The 25,074-nt window shown below is 40.8% G+C and overlaps 1 protein-coding gene across 3 annotated transcripts; it reads left to right on the top strand.

Moving 5' to 3' along the window:
• The first annotated feature begins 880 nt into the window (after positions 1 to 880).
• On the top strand, positions 881 to 24,028 carry LOC124253665. Of its 3 annotated transcripts, none has more exons than XM_046687478.1 (5): positions 881 to 1,085; positions 17,846 to 17,900; positions 22,174 to 22,394; positions 22,830 to 22,928; positions 23,269 to 24,028. In XM_046687478.1, the coding sequence occupies exons 1-5, from the start codon at positions 1,056 to 1,058 to the stop codon at positions 23,602 to 23,604; spliced, it is 741 nt and encodes a 246-aa protein (XP_046543434.1). In that variant the 5' UTR covers positions 881 to 1,055; the 3' UTR covers positions 23,605 to 24,028. The 3 variants fall into 3 exon arrangements, with proteins under 3 accessions (XP_046543434.1, XP_046543433.1, XP_046543435.1); XM_046687477.1 differs by having other exon boundaries at positions 17,846 to 17,981; XM_046687479.1 differs by lacking the exons at positions 881 to 1,085; positions 17,846 to 17,900 and adding an exon at positions 20,741 to 21,758.
• The last annotated feature ends 1,046 nt before the right edge of the window (positions 24,029 to 25,074 follow it).

Below are 25,074 nucleotides of genomic sequence, written 5' to 3'. Positions count from 1 at the left end.
GGTTCGATTCCCCACATGGGTACAATGTGTGAAGCCCATTTCTGGTGTTCCCCGCCGTGATACTGCTGGAATATTGCTAAAATCAGCGCAAGACTAAACTCACTCACTCACTCACTCACTCACTCACTCATCGCAGTTACATGCTCACATTATCGACCATCGAGATCCCGTTGCTAAGCAACCACTACCCAGCTGATACGACTGATCTGTATAGCAAGCCTCACTGACTCAAGCTATAAACGCCACATAGCTATAAAGCTAAATCACCCTTAACTACCCACTAAAATGATAATGATTTACCAAATATAATTGAAGATTTCTTTCGAGGACCGGATTTTATGTTAATATACATCTCTATTGTCTACTAAAGAGATTACGCAGTGCATAAAGAGCGAAAGAAAACAGCATGTATGCTATTTTATATTTATTTCACTGAAAATCAGTGTTGAACACGAGTGTTCGCGAAAATCTATTATACCCGTAGCAATGCCTCATACAAAATTTGCATAAAATCATTGAATAAACTGATCGTGTAATAACGAAATACGATTTTTCTAGTCTCATGTTACACTTGTGGACTGGAATAGCGACAATCTGAAAATATTGTTCTTCCAAATTATTGCCCAACGATTCCTATTTATAGATAGGTAAATTCCTTCCAAACGCGGCCATTAGGGACCTGTGCATCGTGAAGATTCGGCTTGAATCCGGCTTAGGAAGATGTAAGAATTCCAGTTATTGCATATCTGTAGACAGCGACAACGTAAATGTTATGAAATCATTACGATTTTTAATAATTCACGAGTCGTCTGCTCCGACTTAGTCGCACTTCCTGGTTGAGGTGACTGGAAGGTCAAGGTCGTTCTTAGTGAATGTAGGTCACCGATAGAAGTCAGAACGTATTGTCCTTATGTAATGCCCGGAGACCGTTGAGGATGATAAGACATTTGTTATGATAAAAGCTCGGTGTGTTGAAGAAACGAGATACCGTTGTTGTCAGGAAATGCTTGAACACTGCCGTAGCCTAATGTTGTCGGACCTACTCGAGAAATGTCATGTGCATCTTGCAAGTTCAAATTAGCAAGGTAAATGCATTTTGTCGAAGATTTTGATATAACACATTTATTCATTTATAACTAATTCATTTATTGAAACAATTGTAGAAATTTCATGGTCGTCGCTATGGTCCAGGTTGAGAACATGGTCGATGACATTGTTGCTGGCACTGTTTGTTAAAGGCTGTAGTCTTTGATATCATCGTGGTCATGTTAAACATGATGTTTTTGATACATAGTTTGACACTTCTTCAAAATGTACCGTTTATGTAGGCTCGTTGTTCAACCCACCTGGGGTTGTTATGCGCAGCAGTTACCCCCAGATCAACTGCTCAGGTTCTAAAAATAGAGGCGAACTCAGTTTAACCCCATTCCCTGGGAATGCTTTGATGCACGGAATGGGGAAGGGTTGTCGGAGGGGAACTATTGAGAAGAAAGACAGAGCATACCGAAAATACAAGACAATAGGTGTTACTTAGTGAGACAATGGAAAATACACATACCTGAGGCATGACAGTAATACTCGAGAATCCTTCTCGTCAGTCATTTCTGTTAATAATACAAAAATGTTTCTAAAGTCCTTTGTCATGAAGCATGCTCTGTTATCCAGCAGTCCGTCCTCCTGAAAAATACATCCACCCACACACCCATCATCCATCCACCCACACCCCATCCATCCATCCACCCACACCCCATCCATCCATCCACCCAACCATCCGTCCACCCAGCCATTCCCAATCCATCCACACCCTATCAATCCACCCATCCACACCCCATCCATCCACACCCGTCCCCCCATCCATCCACACGCCCATCCATCCATCCATCCACCCATCTGTCCGTATCCATAGCAATGCACCCAAATGACATTGTACTAAAGGGCCGATCGAGGTCATTGTGAGACCAGTAGTGGTTTTAGTTTGGAGAAAATAAGTGTTCCGCCTTCATCATAGTTGCATTCAATAACAAAATGTTGCCCCAGATCTCATTTTGTAATATGCTAATATAACATCTTCTCAAAGTAACTTTCCTTTGGCTACATCACATGATGATATTTTTCCAGTATGACCCAGTTGTGATCGACTCTCGCCATTCTGATGCATGTAGCTAGAAATGCTCACTGATTGAAATGCTCACAGACTGGTTCACCCTACGTATGGTGCGCTTGCGCTGCAGCCTTGCTGGCACCACTGTTGCGCCAGAGCAGCATATAGCGTGAACCGAGTTGTTCATGCCATTGATTTACACGAAGTAAACATGTCACATAGCTTAAAGTTTTGCAAATTATCCGAAGTCAATGGACGCCAATTAATGATGGTTTTGATTTGAAAATGTATTATCAAACATATTTGCCATATGTGTATTTTTCACACATATTTGAAAAAGTCGTTTCAGACATAAACACTGTGGGGACATGTCACGCTTAGAAACAGCGTTAGAAAGACATATAGGTATATAGACCCTACCCTAGTACTAAAATCATTTTATATAGTACTAGGGTAGGGTCTATATACCTATGTGTCTTTCTAACGCTGTTTCTAAGCGTGACACGCCCCTGTGACATAGATACCGTTCGGCGTTACGTTCACGGACCGCCTAGTGCATATTAGTTTTTGTATTATATACAGTGTGGTGTAATTGACAGTTAACGTGAAAAAGAATGTCTTGTCATTATATCATAGTTATTTACCTACATATTCTTTTAAAATTTGTATGTAATTTCAGTTGTTTTCATATTAGAGTAATCATCTGAACAATACACGCATTTCACACCTTCTGGTCACTGAAAAAAAGGTTTACAAGTGCATCTGTGCACAGTTTTAATGGCAACAATCACACCGGCAACATTTGTTCCGTTCATGATGAAGATTCACATATACAACTGGTTTTTGACGTATCTGAGTATCTGGATGTAAGCAGTAGTCTTACCACCCCATCCTATCGGGTACGCATTCACGGTTGAGAAGCGCTAGAGTGTTTGCATATACTATCTCATCCTATCAGGTACCCATTCACAACTGGGTAACAGAAGCATAGTTCTAACAGCTTGTTGAGTATGAAGACACTACATCATCGTGGAAATATATGACCCAAACGGGACGTATGTAGGGAAATATTCATTTTGAAGCTAAGGGTGAAACATTTCCCAAATATACAACTAATACAAGTTGATTGTTGTTTATTCTTAGCTGTTGAAAGCGTAAGATAGTTTATAAGACAATTGATGGCATAAATATCAAACCGGAAGATCGACATTATCGACCACATCGATCGATTCCGAGATTTGATTAATAATCATCGATAACGGTTCGCCGGATGACATAGTTGTCACAATTAGATTGTGGAGTCAGTTGATAAACTTCCCAGTATGTTAAATATATGTATGTAGGTTTACAGTCTTAAAGGACTGTCCTGGATTCAGTGTTCATGGAATGCGGAATGCATGAAATTGTACTTCCCTAAAGAATGGCTGTGTTCAGTCTGGGCGGCGCCAGGAACGTCGATCTGTGTGTGTTAGTTGCTGACAAAGAGGATGTGTTCGTTGCCCGGGAAACCCCTATTGCGCGTCATGAGGGATGGATGTCACGAACTTCTAATCTGTCGTACAGACCTACTCCATATTTCATGAATAAAGCTAAGAAATAATATCCATTCTTATAACAAAGACTAAGACTAAAATTACTCTACAGTTCCAACTATATCGTGCTGATATCAGGGCTGATATCAGTGGGGCAAACACCTGGTGTCATTACTATTTCAGAGTGATTCATAAACACATGCTCTGTCATCGTATCGCATGGTGACAATCACTGGATTGTCTAATCCAGACTCGATTTGTTTACAAACTGCAGCTGCAGTACTGCTGAAACAAATATGTGCTCATGATATAGTTCAATTGTACAATCGACTGTTTTTAGCAGAGATTTCTTATGGATGTGGAAAGGGATTTGTCGCTTATATTCACGAAAAAGTAACCGTATCCTGCACCTTTCACCCACGCATGCAAAGGCTAGTCAACAATTCGCCTGAAAACGAGAACAATACGGAAATATGGTATAATTCAAACACGAGAACCGTCATCTTTCTGGTAACTGGTTTGTTAAATTTGGAAAAACTCCACACTAATCTACCATTAAAAGGTTTGAATATTTGTTCATTCTTTACCAAAGTAGTAAATATTGTAACTCTAATCAAACACCTTTTAAGAGACAAAGATGATATAGAATGTAGTTATATGAAACATGTACGTCGTTCTCAATCTTACCAAGATAGTAACAACAAGTTATCTCGAACAGCTGCCTTGAACACCTCTGTGTTGTCTGGGCCAAGGAGCCACACCACACCCAATATTATTGCTGATGCTGCTGATGTTTGAAACATCAATACCAGCCTAGTACACCAACTTGAGCGTGTCTTTCGCTGTTTTTACCAATATTCCAGCAATATCACGGTGGGGCACACCAGAAATGCGTTCCCACGTTGTACCCAAGTGCCCAATTGCGCAGATGGATGCTCATGCTGTTGATGACTGGATTGTCTGGTCCAGACTCGATCATTTACAGACCGCCGCCATATAGCTGGAATATTGCTGAGTGCGGCGTAAACCTACACTCACTCATTGTACCCATGTGGACAATCGAACCCAAATCTTGAAGAGCAAACGCCCTAACCACTAGGTTATCATTCAGTCTCAGAATAACGTTGTTATCACCCCACCCCACCCCACCCACCCCACACCCCTCCAGTTAATAAACTTGAAGGGGTGACAACCATTATTGGCATGAGTATATATCATTTTGACAAACAGAAAACTACATATGATTGTAAGAAGCTAAAGTGGGATGTGATAACATTGACGCTAAGTCTCTGAAAATATCTAATTCTGAGATTTATGTAATTGATAATAACTCCATTTAATTGAAATGAGGCTCCCGGAGCTCCGAGATTCATGACTCGAGGACAAATCTAGACGGGGTGTATTTAGGGCTGTGACAGTGCAGAAAGGGGAGGTATTGTTGCACAAGGATCGTGAAACAGACAAAAAGCCTACAGCTATCCAAACAATGTCATGGTCCAGTGATTATGACTGCAAAGCCGCCATCATGTCATCTCGAAACGAACACAATCCCACACTGTGGCTCCCAGAATCCTTGCAGGCAGTTGTCGTAGATCTGAAACTGAGAGAAACGAATCGGCTGTCCTGAAAATAAACAAGTCCTTCTATGAAATTATTACAACCTCAGTTAAAAGTCACATGAGCAAAAACCTATGTATATAAGATAATAATAAGGGCATTTGCAAGGCGCTGAATTCCGCACCACAGAGGGGCACTCTCAAAGCGCTACAATCTGATTATCATGAACCCGGATAAGCCCAGCTGCCTGCGAGGCTCTAGAAGGTTAATAGTCACATCCCACCGGGTACCCATTTCTGCTGGGTGAACAGATGTATGGTAACAGTATGTTATGTAATCTTCGTTACGTTGTCGGTATTACTTATAATTTATGACACTGGCCAATGTGGAGCAATACAACGTGCACACGTGTTATAAGATATCAGAAAATGATATATGTTAGATATAATTATTTACTAGTCATGTATTTGATAGTGTTCGTGGTTGTGTTTTGGACCTTAAGCTTGCTCTGTTTCGGCGACCGATTATTGCCCCTTGTAACATTTTGAAGACACTACTTTGGTCAAATCTAGTTTTGAACCGTAAACTTTATTTTGTAAATATTATTATATTTTATTATATGATATTTATATAGCGCACATATCCAGGCAACTAGTGCATGCTCAAGGCGCTGGTATTTTTCCCCTCAATCATTGGGTGTCAATCTCAACGGCACATCGTATTATCAATCTCAACTCTTTGGGGAGTATACAACTCTTGCAGCCACTAGGCGCACCGAGTTATTGTGGCTTTCTCATCATAACGAGGTACCCATTCACAGCTGGGTGGACTGGGACACATAGTTACAGTACTTTCTCCAAGTTTACTGCACGTTGCTGTACCCGCAACTAAGTGTTTGCACGTATTCATGTGGCCACCATCTGGTCATGTACCAACGGATTCGAGAGTTCTTTTCAGTGCACGGGGTTGTGTACTGTACACTAGGGGTTGAGACAACACTGAAAGAGTCTTCACTCAACGTTGACTCCAAGGTTTTGTACACCCGGTCACAGGTGGCCTCGATCCCGACACCTCAACCTCGCTGGATCACTAGCCTGTTGCCTTAGCCAGCTCGCCCACCGCGCCACACATATTCAAAGGCAAGATCGTATTCATATTTATCTCGAACTGATTATATTTTTCTAGGTTTATCTGCATCATTCCGATGGTTTCAAGACGTCTAAGATCTGTTCTTGGCTTTTCCCATATCAAATTGACAACTACTGATACAATTTATAACCATATTTCATAGGTTCCAAACGTCTCTCGTCTTTCCGGATTATAAGTAGCTGGGGTCGGTGGGGTAGTCTTGCTGTTAAAGTGTTCGCTCGTCACGCCGAAGGCACGGGTTCGATTTCCGACATAAGTGCAAAGTGTGAAGCCCACTACTGGTGTCTCCCGCCACGTTAGATCTGGGGTCTTGCTAAAAGCGGCGTAAAACTAAACACACTCATTCACTATTGCCAGCCGTTTTGCCGTGTGTACAAATCTGAATGACGGGGTTAATTCCGTAGTCACTTTTCAAATGATAAATTCAAAAAAGAAATACTATTTGACCACAGTCTTTCTGGGTTTTGAGTATGTTTCCAGTGGTAACGTTCATCATAAAAAACGTGTATTTATCATCGAAAAGCAAAACTCGAAAAATAACAATTAGCTTATGATAAACATTTAAATGGCGTCCGGACGCACATCGTGCGATATCTACAATTGTTTATTGATTGTTTACTACAATTACAGTGGCTGTGCTATCATATTCTCTAACTTTATATTAGAGTGTGTATATAGATCTAAACTCTTTGTCACAAGGAGCGTTTGGCTGCACTTTGGCAATGATTGCCACTTCCCTCTCTGCTATATCTGTTTGTCACGCGGATCCAGACAGAACTAAGGGACGTAATTCTGCAGATTAGAGATTATACTTAACAACATGACTGTCGCTCATAGTTAATATAAATCAAAAAATTTGGCTTGAATACTCAGCCACCGACCGCTTTCAATAGGCTGTAAACTATTAATATCCTAAAAGGTAATAGCAGTTTGGTTTTAATAGGTATCTCGAACAACTGAGAATGTTTTATAAGTTTACTGTATTGACGTTAACAAGCGTTATGCATTTCACTAAGCTATGGCTGTAAATATAATGGGCGTTGGGGTATATAACAGCCTAGTGGTTACAGCGTCCGCTTGTCACGCTGAAGGCCCGGGTTCGATTCCCTACATGGTGGTAGCCTGGTGGTTAAAGCGTTCGCTCGTCACATTCCCCACATGGGTACAATGTGTGAAGCCCAATTTATGGTGTCCCCCGCCGTGATGTTGCTGGAATATTGCTAAAAGCGGCGTAAAACCATGCTCACTCACTCACAGGGGTTTGTGTTAGAGGACTGTTGTTTTGGCCTTCACCTTTATTGGCATACGAGAACGACGTGACCGACAGTGTTTTCTGTGTCAACATACCCAGCCTTTGCCTTTGCTCCCGAAATAACGTTTAATGGTTAGGACCTTCACCGTGGTGTTATTTGTTTGCAATCTTCAAGCTACGTAACCGTGATCGCAATATAAGTGGGTGAGTAGAGTTTTACGCCGCTTTTAGCAATATTCCAGCAATATCACGGCGGGGACACCAGAATGGGCTTCACACATTGTACCCATGTGGGGAATGTGACGAGCGAAGCTTTTACCACCAGGCTACCACCACCACCCCACATCACTTGAAATAAGAATCCACATTATCGCGGTGATTAATTAAACATGTTAGCTGCTTTTGTTCTAATAGTTATAAAGTAAAAACAAAACATATATTACTCACAGTTACACAAAAACAATATTACAAAGTAAATATTAAAGAAATGTACATTTACTAAAGACCAGTCTAGTGACCACGAGAGGTTTTATTCAGCAGTGGCAATCCATGGCTTGATGAGAAATATTAATAACTTACTACAGTCCGTTTGAGTCAGAAACGGACCGATGACTTGCAAATTTTATCATTGTACAAAATTGCCACATAAATATAAATAGTACACATGTTTATCATTTACTAATACCCAACAGCTTTCCTATATTTGAAAATTTTCCGGACTCCACCAAAAAAGTTCTTGAAGAAACTATCATTAAACTTTTGACACAGTTCACTATTTGTTACGAGGGAGGAGTGCAGAGAAAGGGACAGCCAGGTGTGCGAGAAAGGATGGAGACGGCACAGCACAGGCTAATGAATCAATAACTTGGTGGGCACTTGTGCATGTGCTTCTCTAACACCTGGCTGTCCCTTTCTCTGCACTCCTCCCTCGTAACAAATAGTGAACTGTGTGAACTAGTCATCGGTCCGTTTCTGACTCAAACGGACTGTAGTAAAGACAAAAGTGCACTCTCAAGGAAATGTCAAGTTTTTTCATTCGGGTGATGCGAGTGGTTATATTTAGCAGTGACCATTGCCAATAGTGCTCTAAATACCTTCTGTCAGGTTACGTAGGTACGTTGCGCACACTGATAAATACAGCCGCTCCAAGTCACCTGACAGACGAACCCTAGTCGGTTTGTAGTCATACGAACCGGCCAGTGTAGAAATCTTGACATACGTTATGTTTTGCAGCAAGTCACGTGTTTGTCACGTTTTTAATGTCGAAATTTTAATCCTATCCTACACATTTTAATACAACTAAACCCTGCGTGTATGTTTTAATAAAAAGCTCTCAACGATCACGTCTTTCTAAGAATATGTTTCATTAAACATATATAAGGGCATTTAATTACATTTAATGTATTACAATTAAGAACTTGTTATTCACACACAAGAGAGGGAACTTAACAAAGAAACCGTTGAGTGGAGAGTCGCTTTGTAAACGTGGGAGTGAAGACATGCTTGACTAATTTCTTTTATCATCTTCAAAGTCATTCAGTACAGCAATTTACATGCATTCACTGAACCCCCGTGTATATCCGGGTTAGATATGATCTGCAGGATGATGTCAGTCACTGGATTGTCTGGTCCCGACTCCATTATTTACAGATCGACGTCATATAGCTAGTTTAGTGTTTATGGCGAGGTTTAGCAATATAATTGGTGATGAACATATACTGACCAGCAATAAAACGCAACTCGGAATTCATGAAACTTGTACTTTTTCAGCATGAGTTGACGCTTTAACACAATTCTTTTTGTTTCTTGAATTGCGTTTCTTTTGCTGGTCAGTATAGATGGTAGTTCCTAGCTGTCTGTCATTTTGCTGAGATTTGAGTTACGATTTATTAAAATTTCTTTTTAAGCTAAATCCTACATTTTAATGCAGAGTGATAGGTAAGTTCCAACACCTACTGAACCATAGAACGTTTAGTGAGTGAGTAAGTTTAGTTTTACACCGCACCCAACAATATTCCAGCTATATGGCGGCGGTCTGTAAATAATCGAGCCTGGACCAGACAATCCAGTAATCAACAGCATGAGCAACTGGGAATCGATGACATGTGGCAACCAAGTCAGCGAATCTCACCACCCGATCCTGTCAGTCGCCTCTTACGACAAGCATGGGTTACTGAAGATCGATTCTAACCCGGATCTTCACGAGTCGGAATGTATAGGGCACACTGTATATATTTTGGTAACTATATAAATTTGTTGATCAAAGCAATGTTACGTTATGCCATGTATTCCTGTTGTAAAAGTAATGAAAATTCTTCGTATAGGTATCTGAAGCTGACTGGATTCGAACCTGATCACGAAAACCCAAACTGACATGGAGTTCTTCACCTTGACCACTTGGCAACGACTATTTCTGTAAGAAACCAAAATCTGGTAAAGTTCTTCACAGACAGACAGACATTTTATTCAGTAATAGGCCACTGGCCCAAAATACATTCATAGATATGATAAGAAGTTCCATGCATTTTACAGAAAAACATCAGAATCTCTTATTTTCCCAACATTATATAAAGATAGGAATGAATTATTTATAACATTTATGTTTGTGGAAGACTTTATGTTGATAAAGCTGTGTTGTGAAATGATAAAGCTGTGTTGTGAAATGATAAAGCTGTGTTGTGAAATGATAAAGCTGTGTTGTGAAATGATAAAGCTGTGTTGTGAAATGATAAAGCTGTGTTGTGAAATGTCTACGTCATAGTAATGAAATATTTCTTAAGTAGATCTGTGTATATTGTTCGCAAGTACGTATAATTTTCTGGTGGCATTCAATGACATGGTATTGTATATATTCATGAATTATATTAATCATATTAAAACACGTGACAGAATGACAAAAATGGCTATAATCTATTATAAAAATTATCGTTCTCCTACAATAAAAATAACTCTTAACTATTCAAAACATGTTTTCACTAATATACAAAGTCGCTTCTACTATTAACAAGTACTTATTCTACTATTAAATTATTACTTTCTTCTGCGATTAGAACCAATAATCTTCTACTATTACAAAACAACGTTCTTTTAGTATCAATAATTCCATTAAACTATTGTCTATATAAATAGGTGAATTGAAGTGAAAGTGGAACTGGGAAAACTTAAAATTTAACACCGAAGTTTTACGTAAACTGAACAAGCGCAAGCCTATACAAGCATGTTGCAATATTAATAGCATTGCATGTTGGCCCTAATACACTAAAATCCCTTTGAGTGTGAGTTTGGTTTTACGCCGCTTTTAGCAATATTCCAGCAACATCACGGCAGGGGACACAAGAAATGGGCTTCACACATTGTACCCATGTGGGGATTCGAACCCGGGTCTTCGGCGTGACGAGCCAACGCTTTAACCACTAGGCTACCCCACCGCCCCAAAATCACTTTGAATAGATAGGAATTTACATAAGCCGTAAACATCAATAGCAAGGATGTCGCCTCGGTGATAATCAGGATGCAAAAATGAAACGGATATCGATCAGGATATGTTAAAAAGTGGTGTGTCAACTGATACTTCATACATGTGTATCCTGCATAGGCTTGTTCGAAAAGCTTTAACAGTTGAAATGACGTGATTTATATTGTCAGTAATGATTGGAATAAAAAAGGAGTAGTCTTTGATCAAATGTATTTTGAACCTTTTGACGTAGCGACGCTGAACGTATGACGTCATTCGCAATAAGGATGTCAAAAGCTACAACATAACTTGGTTCCGTCTGTTATCTGCCACCCACTATATCTCCGGGGCTCTACCTGAAGTATATTCACAATAATCCCTAGATCCATTCCCCTTGTTATTCCATACCCCGAATTACCTGCCCCTGATTTTCATGAACGATTTTGACTAATCTACTAGTCTAACGGACCACACAAAACACGGATTATATACCATCCAATGATAAGATGCCAATATTAACACCATGGCAACCAGTCCCATTATTTTGGCTCGGTTTTTAGAGAAAGTCGGCATTTGAAATATGACACGCAAAAGTAAACCCTGAAATTTTTTCAGTGGAAGGAAGGGTTTATGTCCTCTCTTACATGCTTTACGTTTGAGTGGTCAGAAACATGCTACTAAACTCGGAGGGCAGATTATAATCAGTTTGATAAGGTGCATGTGTCTTAATCTGTGCCCCTTTGCTCCTTGTGCCCTCTGTGCTAGTGTGCTCCTTGAGTCCCCGTGCTATTGTGCTCCTTGTGCCCTCTGTGCTAGTGTGCTCCTGTGTTAGTGTGCTCCCTGCGCTACTGTGCTTCTTGTGCTCTCTGCACTCCTGTGTCCTGTGTGCCCCTGTGCTCCTTGTGCCCCTGAGCTAGTGTGACCCTTGTGCCCTCTGTGCTCCTTGTGCCCCTGTGCAAGTGTTTTCCTTGTTCCCCTGTGGTAGTGTGTTCATTGTGCCACTGTGGTAGTGTGCTCCTTGTGCCCCTGTGGTAGTGTTCTTGTGCTCCTGTGGCAGTGTGCTCCTTGTGCCCCTGTGCTACTGTGCCCCTGTGCAAGTGTGTTCCTTGTGCCCCTGTGGTAGTGTTCTTGTGCCCCTGTAGTAGTGTTCTTGTGCCCCTGTGGTAGTATTCTTGTGCCCCTGTCGCAGTGTGCTCCTTGTGCCCCTGTGTTCCTTGTGCCCCTGAGCTAGTGTGACCCTTGTGCCCTCTGTGCTCCTTGTGCCCCTGTGCAAGTGTGTTCCTTGTGCCCCTGTGTTAGTGTGTTCATTGTGCCACTGTGGTAGTGTGCTCCTTGTGCCCCTGTGGTAGTGTTCTTGTGCCCCTGTGGTAGTGTTCTTGTGCCACTGTCGCAGTGTGCTCCTTGTGCCCCTGTGTTCCTTGTGCCCCTGAGCTAGTGTGACCCTTGTGCCGTCTGTGCTCCTTGTGCCCCTGTGCAAGTGTGTTCCTTGTGCCCCTGTGGTAGTGTGTTCATTGTGCCACTGTGGTAGTGTGCTCCTTGTGCCCCTGTGCTAGTGTTCTTGTGCCCCTGTGCTAGTGTGTACCTTGTGCTACTGTGCCCTGTGCTAGTGTGCTCCTTGCTTGTGCCCTGTGCTAGTGTGCTCCTTGTGCCCCTGTGGTAGTGTGCTCCTTGCGCCTCTGTGCTTGTGTGCTCCCTTGTGCCCCTGTTCTAGTGTGCTCCTTGTGCCCCTGTGCTAGTGTGTTCCTTGTGTCCCTGTGCTACTGTGCTACTCTGCCCCGTGCTAGAGTACTCCTTGCTTGTGCCCTGTGCTTGTGTGCTCCTTGTGCCCTCTGTGTAAGTGTGCTCCTTGTGCCCTGTGTAACTGTGCTCCTTGTGCCCCTGTGCTAGTGTGCTCCTTGTGTCGTGTGCAAGTGTGCTCCTTGTGCCCCTGTGCTAGTGTGCTCCTTGCTTGTGCCCTGTGCTAGTGTGCTCCTTGTGCCCCTGTGGTAGTGTGCTCCTTGCGCCTCTGTGCTAGTGTGCTCCTTGTGCCCCTGTTCTAGTGTGCTCCTTGTGCCCCTGTGCTAGTGTGTTCCTTGTGTCCCCGTGCTACTGTGCTACTCTGCCCCGTGCTAGAGTACTCCTTGCTTGTGCCCTGTGCTTGTGTGCTCCTTGTGCCCTCTGTGTAAGTGTGCTGCTTGTGACCTGTGCTAGTGTGCTCCTTGTGCCCTGTGTAACTGTGCTCCTTGTGCCCCTGTGCTAGTGTGCTCCTTGTGCCCCTGTGCTAGTTTGCTCCTTGTGCCCCTGTGCTAGTTTGCTCCTTGTTCCCTGTGCAAGTGTGCTCCTTGTGCCCCTGTGCTAGTGTGCTCCTTGTGCCCCTGTGCTAGTTTTCTCCTTGTGTCCCTGTGCTACTGTGCTCCGTGCTAGAGTGCTCCTTGCTTCTCCCCTGTGCTTGTGTGCTCCTTGTGCCCCTTGTGCCCATGTGCTAGTGTGCTCCTTGTGCCCCTGTGCTAGTTTGCTCCTTGTGCCCCTGTTTAAGTGTAGTCCCTGTGTCCCTGTGTAAGTGTGGTCCTTGTGTGAAGCCCATTTCTGGCGATCCCCGTCGTGATATTGCTGGAATATTGCTAAAAGCGGCGTAAAAGTAAACTCACTCACTGTAGATGTTATCAGGGGTTGGGGTTAGAGGACTGTTGTTTTGTCCTCAACTTCACTCACTCACTCATTAAATGGTACCCTGTTCTTTGTGGAACTGTCCGGACGAGGAAGAACCCGGATTACGAATCGAAAGTGGCTAAAGACCTTTGCATACAAATAAATGTTCCCCAACATTTATCACCCGGAAGCGGGAGGTTCCGAACTAACGCCCCTCCCATCCGAAAACACACTTGCGTGAAAACCTATGACATAATGGGTAATAGGTGATGGGATGCATGTGGAGCCCAGTTTCCAAAACTCCTTGACCATGTGTTTATCCTGGCCCACCTTAATACCAAGAGGGGGTCATTTATTCATATTGGTTGAAGGCGGGGAATTTCCCTTACACCAAGTAAGGCAGGTAAAACCTATCAACATTTAATGCATACACTGTGTCAAGGTTAAATATAAACTGACGTTCAAAAGAAAGTACACACATGGTGCTTTGAGATAATTTTCCAAAGAGCAACGTTAACATTTTGATAATTTTTTTATGAGTGATTTCTTTTAGTTTTAATTCACAAACATTGTGACTTTTTTGAGTGGCATTTAGAAGTTGGTGTGATGGGAAAGTTTGATGAACATACAATGATTCATCACTTTCTTGATAACAGTGTTAGCAGCTACACCGAAACGTCGCAACATTATAATAAGGAAGTTGTATATCCATAGACCTACCCCGTTGTTCACAAACATTGTGTACGGGTTGCCAAAGTAACATTTTACGGTTTATATCCTTTAGTCAACAATTGTTACATTTACTGTCCCCTTGTATTTTGTAATTGATCTACCATTACAATTATTACATTAACGTGAAAACAACGGATACGGTCATAGTATTTTATCATCCAGAACTGGAGACATTGCTTGTGTGGTTTGATTGTAGATTTTGTACAATGCCCTGACATACTATTAAAATACTATGACGTCATAAACTTGATGACGTCACAATGTCATGAAATCGTTGCCCTGAAAGTCTAATGGGAGTACCGTTTTCAGAGATGTGCATTTTTCATTGAAAACTAATGAAGAGTGATTTTTTTATGATAAATAAAATCTCACCCTCGTTTCTTCTGACATCAATTAGATAAAAACACTCGTACTTGGATGGCATGGATACTTCTAATTTGTTCAACTCGTGTTGATATAATTGATATCGGTAGACACCTGGGTGAGATTCTCTATTTACACTTTTCTGTTTTTGGCGAGAGGCTTATGAATGATTGAAGTAATAAGAGACATACCGGCATATAGCTGGAATAGTGCTGATTGCTGCGTAAAACTTAACTGAACTCAATAAGAGATATATTATGTATTTGACTTCTGTATATGAAGCGTCTATAGTTAGTCGATAATAACAAGATACTTCATGACGCAAAGGCTTTGGCTAGGTGTCACAGGAAATCACGAAGTTACTGCGAGAAACCAATATTTCTGACGCAAGTTATTAAACAGGATGTTAGTTGATACCGACACGATATCACCTACGTCAAATTTGTCAACAGATAATGTTTTTATGTGTCCTCTATATGTAGTGGGTTGTAAACTATTGATTGAAAATTCCTGAAATTCTTCCGGTTGTTGGAATAGAGTAGTCGTACAGCGTTCGCTCGACGCACTGAATACTGGGTTCGATTTTGATACACGGGGGGTATGTATGACATCAGAGACCATATAATAGATCTCTGATGACACCCATTCCGCTGCTACACTGCTTGACATAGAAACATATTCACTCACAGATATTGTGTCCACTGGTAACCTTGACAATAAAGTCCCCGTGAAGATCCGTCCTATAATTGATCTTCAGTAACCCATGCTTGTTGTTAGAGGCGACTAACGGGATCGGGTGGTCAGACTCGCAGACTTGGTTGACACATGTCATCGTATCCCAATTGCGTAGATCGATGTTCATGCTGTTGATCACTGTCTGCCCCTGACTCGATTATTTACAGACCGCCGCCATATAGCTGGAATATTGATGAGTTGGCGTAAAACTCAACTCACTCACTCACTTGATCATAAAGATAAGTTAAAAACTACAGATTACGACTTCATACAAGAGCATTTAACGATACAGAAAACGTTCACACTCGCAGAGGTACACAGTTAAGAAGAGCACGCCCTTAACAACTTTTTTATATGTGCATAATATGATATTGTTGAACCGTTTATCTGGACATATTCGTTTAACACCATTTATGAAAATCTTGGCAGCTGAATGTGAGGACCTGTGTTAACTTGTTAACAGGGGTCAAGGGTTTGGTTCTCACACGGGATATAATGTGAAGACATGTTGGAGTAGCCCGCTATCTTACTGCTTGGATATTGCTCAAATGGGGGCAAGGTTACTCATTATCTCTAAACTGGACTCAAACCATTTCTTAATACCCCGGGGCACGGTTTGGCAAGTTGCCGACTGTACCACGAGTCGATGTTGAGAGTATTCCTTGGACTCACCAGAAACCTATAATTCTGGGTTCGAATATATCTTAGGTTGTTAGCTCCATAATCACGCATGTGGGTTTCACCGAAGTGGTACCATCTGAGACCCGAATCACTGTAGGATCAGCCCCTACCCCCCAAGTCCTCACCACATAAACACATTAAACTGCAATGATATATCTGGAGTACCGTTAGAAACAGTTTTAAACCCAATGCCCACCATCCCACGTTCATGTACATTTACACAACACCGAAAACACACAGTAGGCCCTAACGTTAAAAATACTATATTCTTTGTTTGCATATATTTTGTTGTTTGAATGAATAAATTAAATAATTTCGTTGGAAAATCTATTGTGGAACATCCCTGTTCTTCTATGATATATTCAGCATGTGTCTCAAGAGACTATGTGCTACACGTCCCCGAGTCTTCTTACATATATCGTTTAAGTCGATGTTACCTCGTCACAGTAATATCCTGATCGACACAATGGTCTACTAACACACCTCTTCTCTCCAACTACTGGAGTAACGAATGTTGAGATGTCTTCGAGATTTCTTTGCAGTCTGCGTACCATATTATTGAGCCATTATTCATTACGCATGCCTGATTCAGGTGTCTTAAAGGGGAGCTAAGCTCTTGCAAAGAGGCAGTCCTGGCATTTGGCCAGAAGTGGGCTTCACACATTGTACCCATGTGAGGAATCCCGGTTTAAGGCGTTCCTAAGTCAGAATTACAGAATTTCTGCGAGATGTTCCCAATTTAGACAATCTCTTTCCCTACAGACCGCCTCCGTGACCTAGTGGATAGAGTGACTGCCCCGAGAGCACATGGTTCGATCCCCGGCCCCGTGACGTTTAAAAGATGATACTGGTGTTACCGTTTCTGCCGTACGACATTTGGAATCGAACTGGGATTGGTCAGAACGGGGTGAATGAGTGGGATAGTTTGTGGCATGAACTGTGGCATGGCATCTAACACTGCAAAATGGCCATGTCCAAAATGTACTTGCACTCGCACGCGCACGCGCACGCGCACGCACAGACATACACATACATCTTAAACGTGGAGTTAAACCCCAGTTCACCTCTTACCCTGGTGGGATATTGCTTAAAAGCAGCGTAAAACAAGGACAAAAGTGTCATCTCGTCAAAATGATCTCGCATGTTTCAATTAAAGCGTTCGCTCGTCACTCCGAAGGCCCGGGTTCGATTTCCTACATGGCTACACAATATGTAAAGCCGATTTCTGTTGTCCGCCGCCGTGATATCGCTGGAATATTGCTAAAAGCGGCGTAAAACCATGCTCGCTCACTCACGTTTCAAACCTGCCAAATTAGGAGTACCCAACAATTTACGAATAATGCAGATCGTAGAACAGTTTGTATGCCCCTGCCCTTGCAAGTTTACCGAAGACATTTACACGAATATTTTCTATTAAGAAACAGTAAAAATTGGAGTTTTATCCAATATCATCTATAATTTATTTTGATTTATTATTAATAGGTTAATTTTAACATAGCTAAACCTCTTGGAATTATTCATTTCAATCATGGTTATATTGCTTTTAAGTGTTTTTGTTTTTTGTTGTTCAAAATGTGTCTGTTATGTTCAACAGATGACTCAATTAGCCATAATCGTTTTCGTGTTCTTAGTTACACCAAGTATCACGCGTTCTTTTGTAGGAACACCTTCAGATCTGTGAGCTTGGAATATTGTGTTCCGATTCCTGGGGAAAAGGTAGATATCTGTTTACAAATGGCTCACTGCTGATCTCGTGCAAACACACCACACCGCCTCCTCTCTTCCGTGTCAGAAAAGGCCAGGTTGTTGGTTTCGCTTTCTTCTCAGAAATTGCTCAATGAGTTTACCTGTGAGAGTAAGCAATGTGAGTTTACCTGTGAGAGCAATGATTACATCTTTGTTTCCAAGTCACTAAATAGGCATGTGGAAAGTTATTCAATCTTAGTAGGAATTGTTGCATATTCAGATGTAATAACACAGGACCAGGATAATAGCCCTGTCGTATACCACACCATAATTTTATAAATTCGTCTTTATTATTGCAACAAAATTTCACATATTAGGTATTTTATAAATAATTTTATTGAAATTGAGCGGGTATATCATTCAGCTTTTAAGCACATGTAGATCACGTGTATTTTGAAACAGTTTCTAATTACACCATTTTTTTGGTGGGAAAATAAAATTATCAAGTTGTGCTACTTCAGTATTTTAGCAATCTGTCTGTGACGACAGATAAGGTAAAGTCGTACCAGGATCCGTAGATCGTGAGTTTGAATCCCCAAATCAGACAATTCCTTGATTTGTGGGCACCGAATCAGATCCCGTGTGTTTAAATAAATGGCAAACGCGGGCTTACCCCCCAAAGTCATTTAGCACACCAAGATATAACTGTATTAAATTGTTCTGATTCACATGTTGTTTCTTCTGTGAGCATCAAATTTACATTCTTAATGTATACGGAATCAAAATGTTTATGATTATGACAACAAAACTACTTTTTATAGACAGTGTTCTGTTTCATATTGGGGAGGTGGGGATAGCCTAATGGTCTTCGTCACTCTGAAACCCCGAGTTCGATTCCCCACATGGGTACAATGTGTGAAGCCCATTTCTTGTGGCCCCCGACGTGATATTGCTGGAATATTGCTAAAAACCATAGTATTACTCACTCACTCACTGTTGTTCAGATACGTCGCATTTTCATACGTGCCAGGCAGCATCATCGTACAGGCGTCATTGGCCATCCTAATGCCCATAGTGTTCGCGCACCCCGTTTTGGTGATGTGCAACAATTTCATTTTGCGTTTTGAGAAAGTTATAATATGAAAAATATTCGAAAATGGGAAGGTTTTAGTAGGTGAGGCAGTTGGCGCGCGGCACACACACACACGCACTCGTTTCCGATAGACAACAATAACACGTTCAGGCGCACATCCCACTAGTTCTACAATCATATATCCAGACATACGAAGTCAGATTCATTAAGTGGATGCATCACTTATGAGGGATTAGAGTTGTCCTTGCTATCATTCACATATGAGTCATCGTACTATCATTTCCTCTTGTTGTATGAAGCAAAGTAACGCTCTTTCGATTCAACGTTGTCGAGCCATTGTCTCAGTGTCAAGTGGGACTGGTTGTATTAGTTGGTTGGTTGGATGTTTAACGCAATATTCAAGGAACATGTATATGGTGGCGGTCTGTAAATAATCGAGCCGGGGTATTATGAAATGGCTCGAGTCCAGTTTAGAGTTAATGAGTAACCTTGCCCTCTTTTCAGCAATATCCAAGCAATAAGATAGCGGGTTACTCCGACATGTCTTCACATTATATCTCGTGTGAGAACCAAACCATTGTCCTCTGTAAACAAGTTAACTCTTTAACTTCCATCTCCTCGCATTCAGCTGCCAAGATTTTCATAAATGGTGTTAAACGAATATGTCCAGATAAACGGTTCCACAATATCATATTATGTACATATGAAAAGGTTGTTAAGGGCGTGCTCTTCTTAACTGTGTACCTCTGCGAGTGTGAACGGTTTCTGTATCGTTAAATGCTCTTGTATGAAGTCGTAATCTGTAGTGTTTTACTTCTCGTTATGATCAAGTGAGTGAGTGAGTGAGTTGAGTTTTACGCCCCACTCAGCAATATTCCAGCTGTATGGCGGCGGTCTGTAAATAATCGAGTCAGGACCAAACAGTCCAGTGATCAACAGCATGAACATCGATCTACGCAATTGTGATACGATGACATGTATCAGCAAAATCAGCGGGCTTGACCACCCGATCCCGTTAGACGCCTCTTACGAAGTGAGTGAGTGAGTGAATGACTGAGTGAGTGAGGTGCTACGTAGATTGTCTCAATGTTCCAGATGTTTTAAACCAGGCATGGGCTTCTCCCAATGAATATATGTCAGGTTTCGAACCCAGACGTGCCGAACAAACGCTTTACCCACTCGGCTACCCAATCGAATAGCTAACAGTAAATTATGAACTCATAATAGTATACACATCACGGAGTATATCACAGGTTTCATATTCAACAAATGTACAGTCAGTGTGGAACGATGTATTGTTTCCGCTGACATTCTTTGTTTATAAGTTACTTAGAGTACTAACGTTAAGACTGAAGACGGGACGGTGGGGTAGCCTAGTGGTTAAAGCGTTCCCTCGTTCCGCCGAAGACCCAGATTCGATTTCCCACATGGGTACAATGTGTGAAGCCCATTTCTGGTGTCCCCCGCTGTGATATTGCTGGAATATTGCTAAACCATACTCACCCACTAAGACCGAAGGCATTTTTTCAGCTGTGTCTATGGTCACGTCACCATTACGGACGTTACGATCATGTGTATAATATGTTTTTGCCCGGTTTATTAAAGGCACAAAATGATATCAGAGATGAAAAAACGCAAAAGGTGTTCTGAAATCGATTTTTTAATCTTCTTTTGCTTTTACAGAGTATTTTTGTGAAATCTTGTCACAATCTGCAGTTGTTATACCAGCTTGAACACGATCTGCCGAAGTATATATATATATATATATATATATATATAGTAGTTGGGTTATCATTAAAAAGACAAATACATTAAAACACAAGTTGATGAAACTTTAAACACGTAAGGTAATGTTTACTGGTGACGAACGCTATGCCATTTGTCAAAAACAGGCAAAATATTCATGCTTAACAATTTAGCTAACGTCTATAATGTATTGAATGTTTCTTCCTTCCTTCCATCACTATGACCCGTTGCCCAATTAATAAGATGCACAGTCATGTACTCCCTCACTCATGGACGGTAATTCCACAGGCAACCAAGTCATTCATTTATCAAAAATGCATTTTCATCGTTTTCATTCCCAAAGTGACTCTTCGAAACACGTCATATGAGCCATGTACATCCTTGAAGTATTTCAGATACAATGACGAAAGTAGGTCTGAAATTGACGAATTTACCTATACAGATCAGCGACAATCCCAAAGACGTATAATTCTATAATTGAGAAAGCGCTCTGATATAAGTTTCAAAATATCCGATTTCCATATCCTATTGGACATACGCTCGCCCACGGCACACCTGTCTGAGGTCATGGAAAGTCCGTATTTGCGGGCCCATGAAATGAAACAAGGCGACTTGACTGATGTCACTCACACGCTTCCAGCGCACGGATTTCTATTTCCAAGGGAGATAACCGAGAACGGAGTCACGCGTTAGCCTATGTCCTGTTCATAAACTTGGTTTTACAACGACACAATGGCCACGCCTTCGCTTGCTGATATTCACCGATTGGTGCTGGAGAGGGTCAAAGGTGATCCCTAATAATATCAAGAAAAACCCAAATAAGATTTGGAAAGTTTCAGGTTTACACAATTTCCAAATATATCTTTCGTTCGTTCCGCTTTGAACATATAAATACTCCGTTAGATGAGATTTATTTCATAACTTCTGCTCTCTTCTGAACATAGTACCAACATTCTGCTTTGCAGACTTTATAACTGAAACTATTTCACTTCGAACGATCTTATCTGTCAACATGGATCAGTTGTTATTTTCTCTTTCACTGACAACAGGTTGGTTGATAGTTACATTTAAACAAATGTTATTTCTAATATTCTATCAATGTATAGTATACGTATATCTACTTTATTTTTATATTTATCTTTTTAATCTGTACTGGTTTCTTTTTGGTATTCATGGTTTTTTTCATAGGATTTATGAATGTTTTCTAATAATCTTACTTTTATTGGCATTTAAGAAAAAGTATACTGATAACTTTTTAAAGACAAGTCAAGCAAATTAAAAACGGGCTGTTAAATTTAATATATTTATTAATCACAAATGTAAACAGCCACTCGGCTAGGTCAACTTGACAACTTTGTGCCAAGAAGGTCGAAGGAGTTATCTCCCTTTTAACGACAAATTGTTTGAGAGGAGTATACCGGACTTTACGAGATGATATTTCTGACTGTGTCATTTGATTTTCAGCTGTGCTGTTTTCCTCACAACTTATATCGACATCTTATGCTGCACCACTACCTCAAGGGAACGGCCGCTGGGTTAATCCGTGCGGCGGTAGTACCCCCGTCTCAGGAGTATCATTGAACCTTCCAACCCCTCCGCCTAAACCTATCAATACGGAACTGACGTCACTCAAACTGATGGCTCAAACGGCAAGCAGCCTCAGCGACGAAATGACCTATACAATAGTAAGCATTACAGATATAATATTTTGACTTCAATAACTTACTTTTATACCCGATAACTGTTCGATTTACATACATTGTACATTTAAATTCACCATGTTAGGTAACTCATTTCGTGCTAAGTCAAAATTTCAAAAGTCAGCATAATGAATTTAAAGTTTAAATGTTTAAACTCCGAATGGCATCGGGTTCCTTTCGATCAAACTGATCTTCCGTTCTATAGCTGGAGTATGTTGGCAGCGACGTTAAATGCCTTATTCTTTTGATTATAATTTCACAATATTTTAAACTTAAACTATGTCGCTTAATTTCAAATTCGGACATACAATTCTTCTGGCCGACATCTAATATTTCATTTCTGTTTTATTTATTCATCATTAGTCATTCATACAATAGTTTTGAGTAATACTAAGGGTATTTTGTTTTTGTCTTTTGTAGAAGCCCCGGATTGGTTCTTCTGTAGCCGCAGAACTTGATTCACATGCCCCCTTGGAAGGATTCCCCGACACAGGCGCTTCCTTTACTGCAGGAATAAAGGTACGTATTTAAACGTATTATAGACGTATACCCTTTTACTCGTAAGCTGTAAAGATACATCCTCTTTAGCAATGATAGAAACAATCATCTTACGGCCTAGTTCTGTCTCCTGGAGGGGCGATGGACCGAGTGGTAAATCGGTCGTCGTCACGCCTGAAGCCCAGGATCGATTCCCATGAGTACATTGTGATTGAAGCCCATTGTTCGGGTTGCCCGCGGAGTCTTGAGCTATCGAGATCTAAGCTAACGTGTTTTCGCTATGAGAAGTATACCTTTATTCCCTTATTTCTCCGCATACATAATAAATAACAAAAACAAATATTGATTTGATTGATTTCAGGTTGAAGAGATGCTCTTGAAAGAAGTAGAACGTCTGTCCAAGATTGGAGTTTTCCTGGAACAAGCTGGTTTGGATACGTACGACTATACGGACAAAATTGAACAACTCGAAAACAAATACGTGGAAATGTTGTGTAAGATGCACATCATCTTGAAAGGATTGAAACAGGAAGTAACGACAGTCGTGTCACGTGACATCATGCTGAGCGAGTACAGAAATCTCCATGAAATCGCTCACATCGACATGAGGAATTACCTCATCATCAGGGACGCACAACGAATCTTTGTCGCTGTATCCGAAGGAGTGGATGCTTATATGGAGGAAAACAATCTGTAACTCTGCCCAAGCCCTTAATTTATTCCCTGTCGTTACTAAGTTATTTTTATGCATTTATCGTTTTAATTTATTTATGTATTTTATGAACTTAATTTATTTGATATCATTCCAATCCATTTTGTATGTATATGAATTTGCATATTGTGTGTTATAAGTCTGTGTTAAGACGAGATATTTAAGATGTTGTGATCTTCAAAAGTTCCCACTGCCGTCCACGAATCTGAATCATCATGTTGGCATTTTTGCCAACTCATCCTGTATATTTAACGCATGTGAGCATTTTCTATTTACTTATATCATGAATATACCGCCATGACTCGATGTTATAAATATCCCAATATTGTATATATGAAAAGATGTTCTTTCATTCCCTCTATCAAAACAACCACATTTCAGGACAAACATATATTGATGAATTTATTTATTTTTAAAAATAATCAGATCATTGATCAATCATTCATCAGACGATTTCATATAGATGTTTCCATCCTTGTTATCACCCTTGTAAAGGGACTGTCATCATGTTGTTTCTGGTTAAACCAGGTTGTTTCCTATTGCCAATGTTTGTCATTTAAAACAAAAACCATCTTGGCAGTCGATGATCAGGTAGCAATATTTATACATCGTGGTTGTAAATTTACTTCAAACATATATTATTTATATATTTATACGTGAGAAAGTAATTTATTACGGAGAAAAAGGAAGGAAGTTAGTTATTTAAAATATATGTATGTAGATATATGTATGTGTGAGCATCCGATTGTGCCTGAGTCTTTGAAAGATCCTATGATATTCGAGCAATGGTCCCGTGTACAGTTGCTATTTTTACTGATATTTATTAAATTCATCATTTACTTGTCATTTACCACGTAGATCTGACCACATGTGTTCATTCTCCGGGAACAATGTCTCCATGCCACATATGTTTTCTATCTAGTATCATTCCAAAGGGGACCCGAGAAGATCCGGGTTAGAATTGGTCAGTAACCCATGCTTGTCGTAAGAGGCGACTAACGGGATCGGGTAGTCAGGCTCGCTGACTTGGTTGACACATGTCATCGTATCCAAATTGCGTACATCGATGCTCATGCTTTTGATCACTGGGTTGTCTGGTCCAGACTCGATTATTTACAGACCACCACCATATAGCTGGAATATTGCTGAGTGCGGCGTAAAACACAAACCAATCAATCATTCCAAAGGGTAACAGTATTCCATGAAGCGTAGCATCAAATGTTTTTTATGGCAGCACGACTTGTATTTTTGTATAAATGTGGAAAGCTGGCCTTTTCCTACTGTGTACTAGTAATGAATGATGTTTTTGTGAATTGCGTCGAGAGTATGTATTTCTATAAATAAAAATGAAACATGAAATATAATATTTTTCTTATTTATATGCCTTAAAAGGAAACAAGCACTCGACAAAGGCATTGGTATGCATTTATTCATTCTCACAACATGACATTATTG

Source organism: Haliotis rubra, unplaced genomic scaffold (assembly GCF_003918875.1).
Source record: "Haliotis rubra isolate DU_JTF1 unplaced genomic scaffold, ASM391887v1 Scf549, whole genome shotgun sequence".
NCBI lineage: Eukaryota > Metazoa > Mollusca > Gastropoda > Lepetellida > Haliotidae > Haliotis > Haliotis rubra.
The sequence above is the reverse complement of the archived record's forward strand: the minus strand, read 5'-3'. Positions and strand labels throughout refer to the sequence as shown.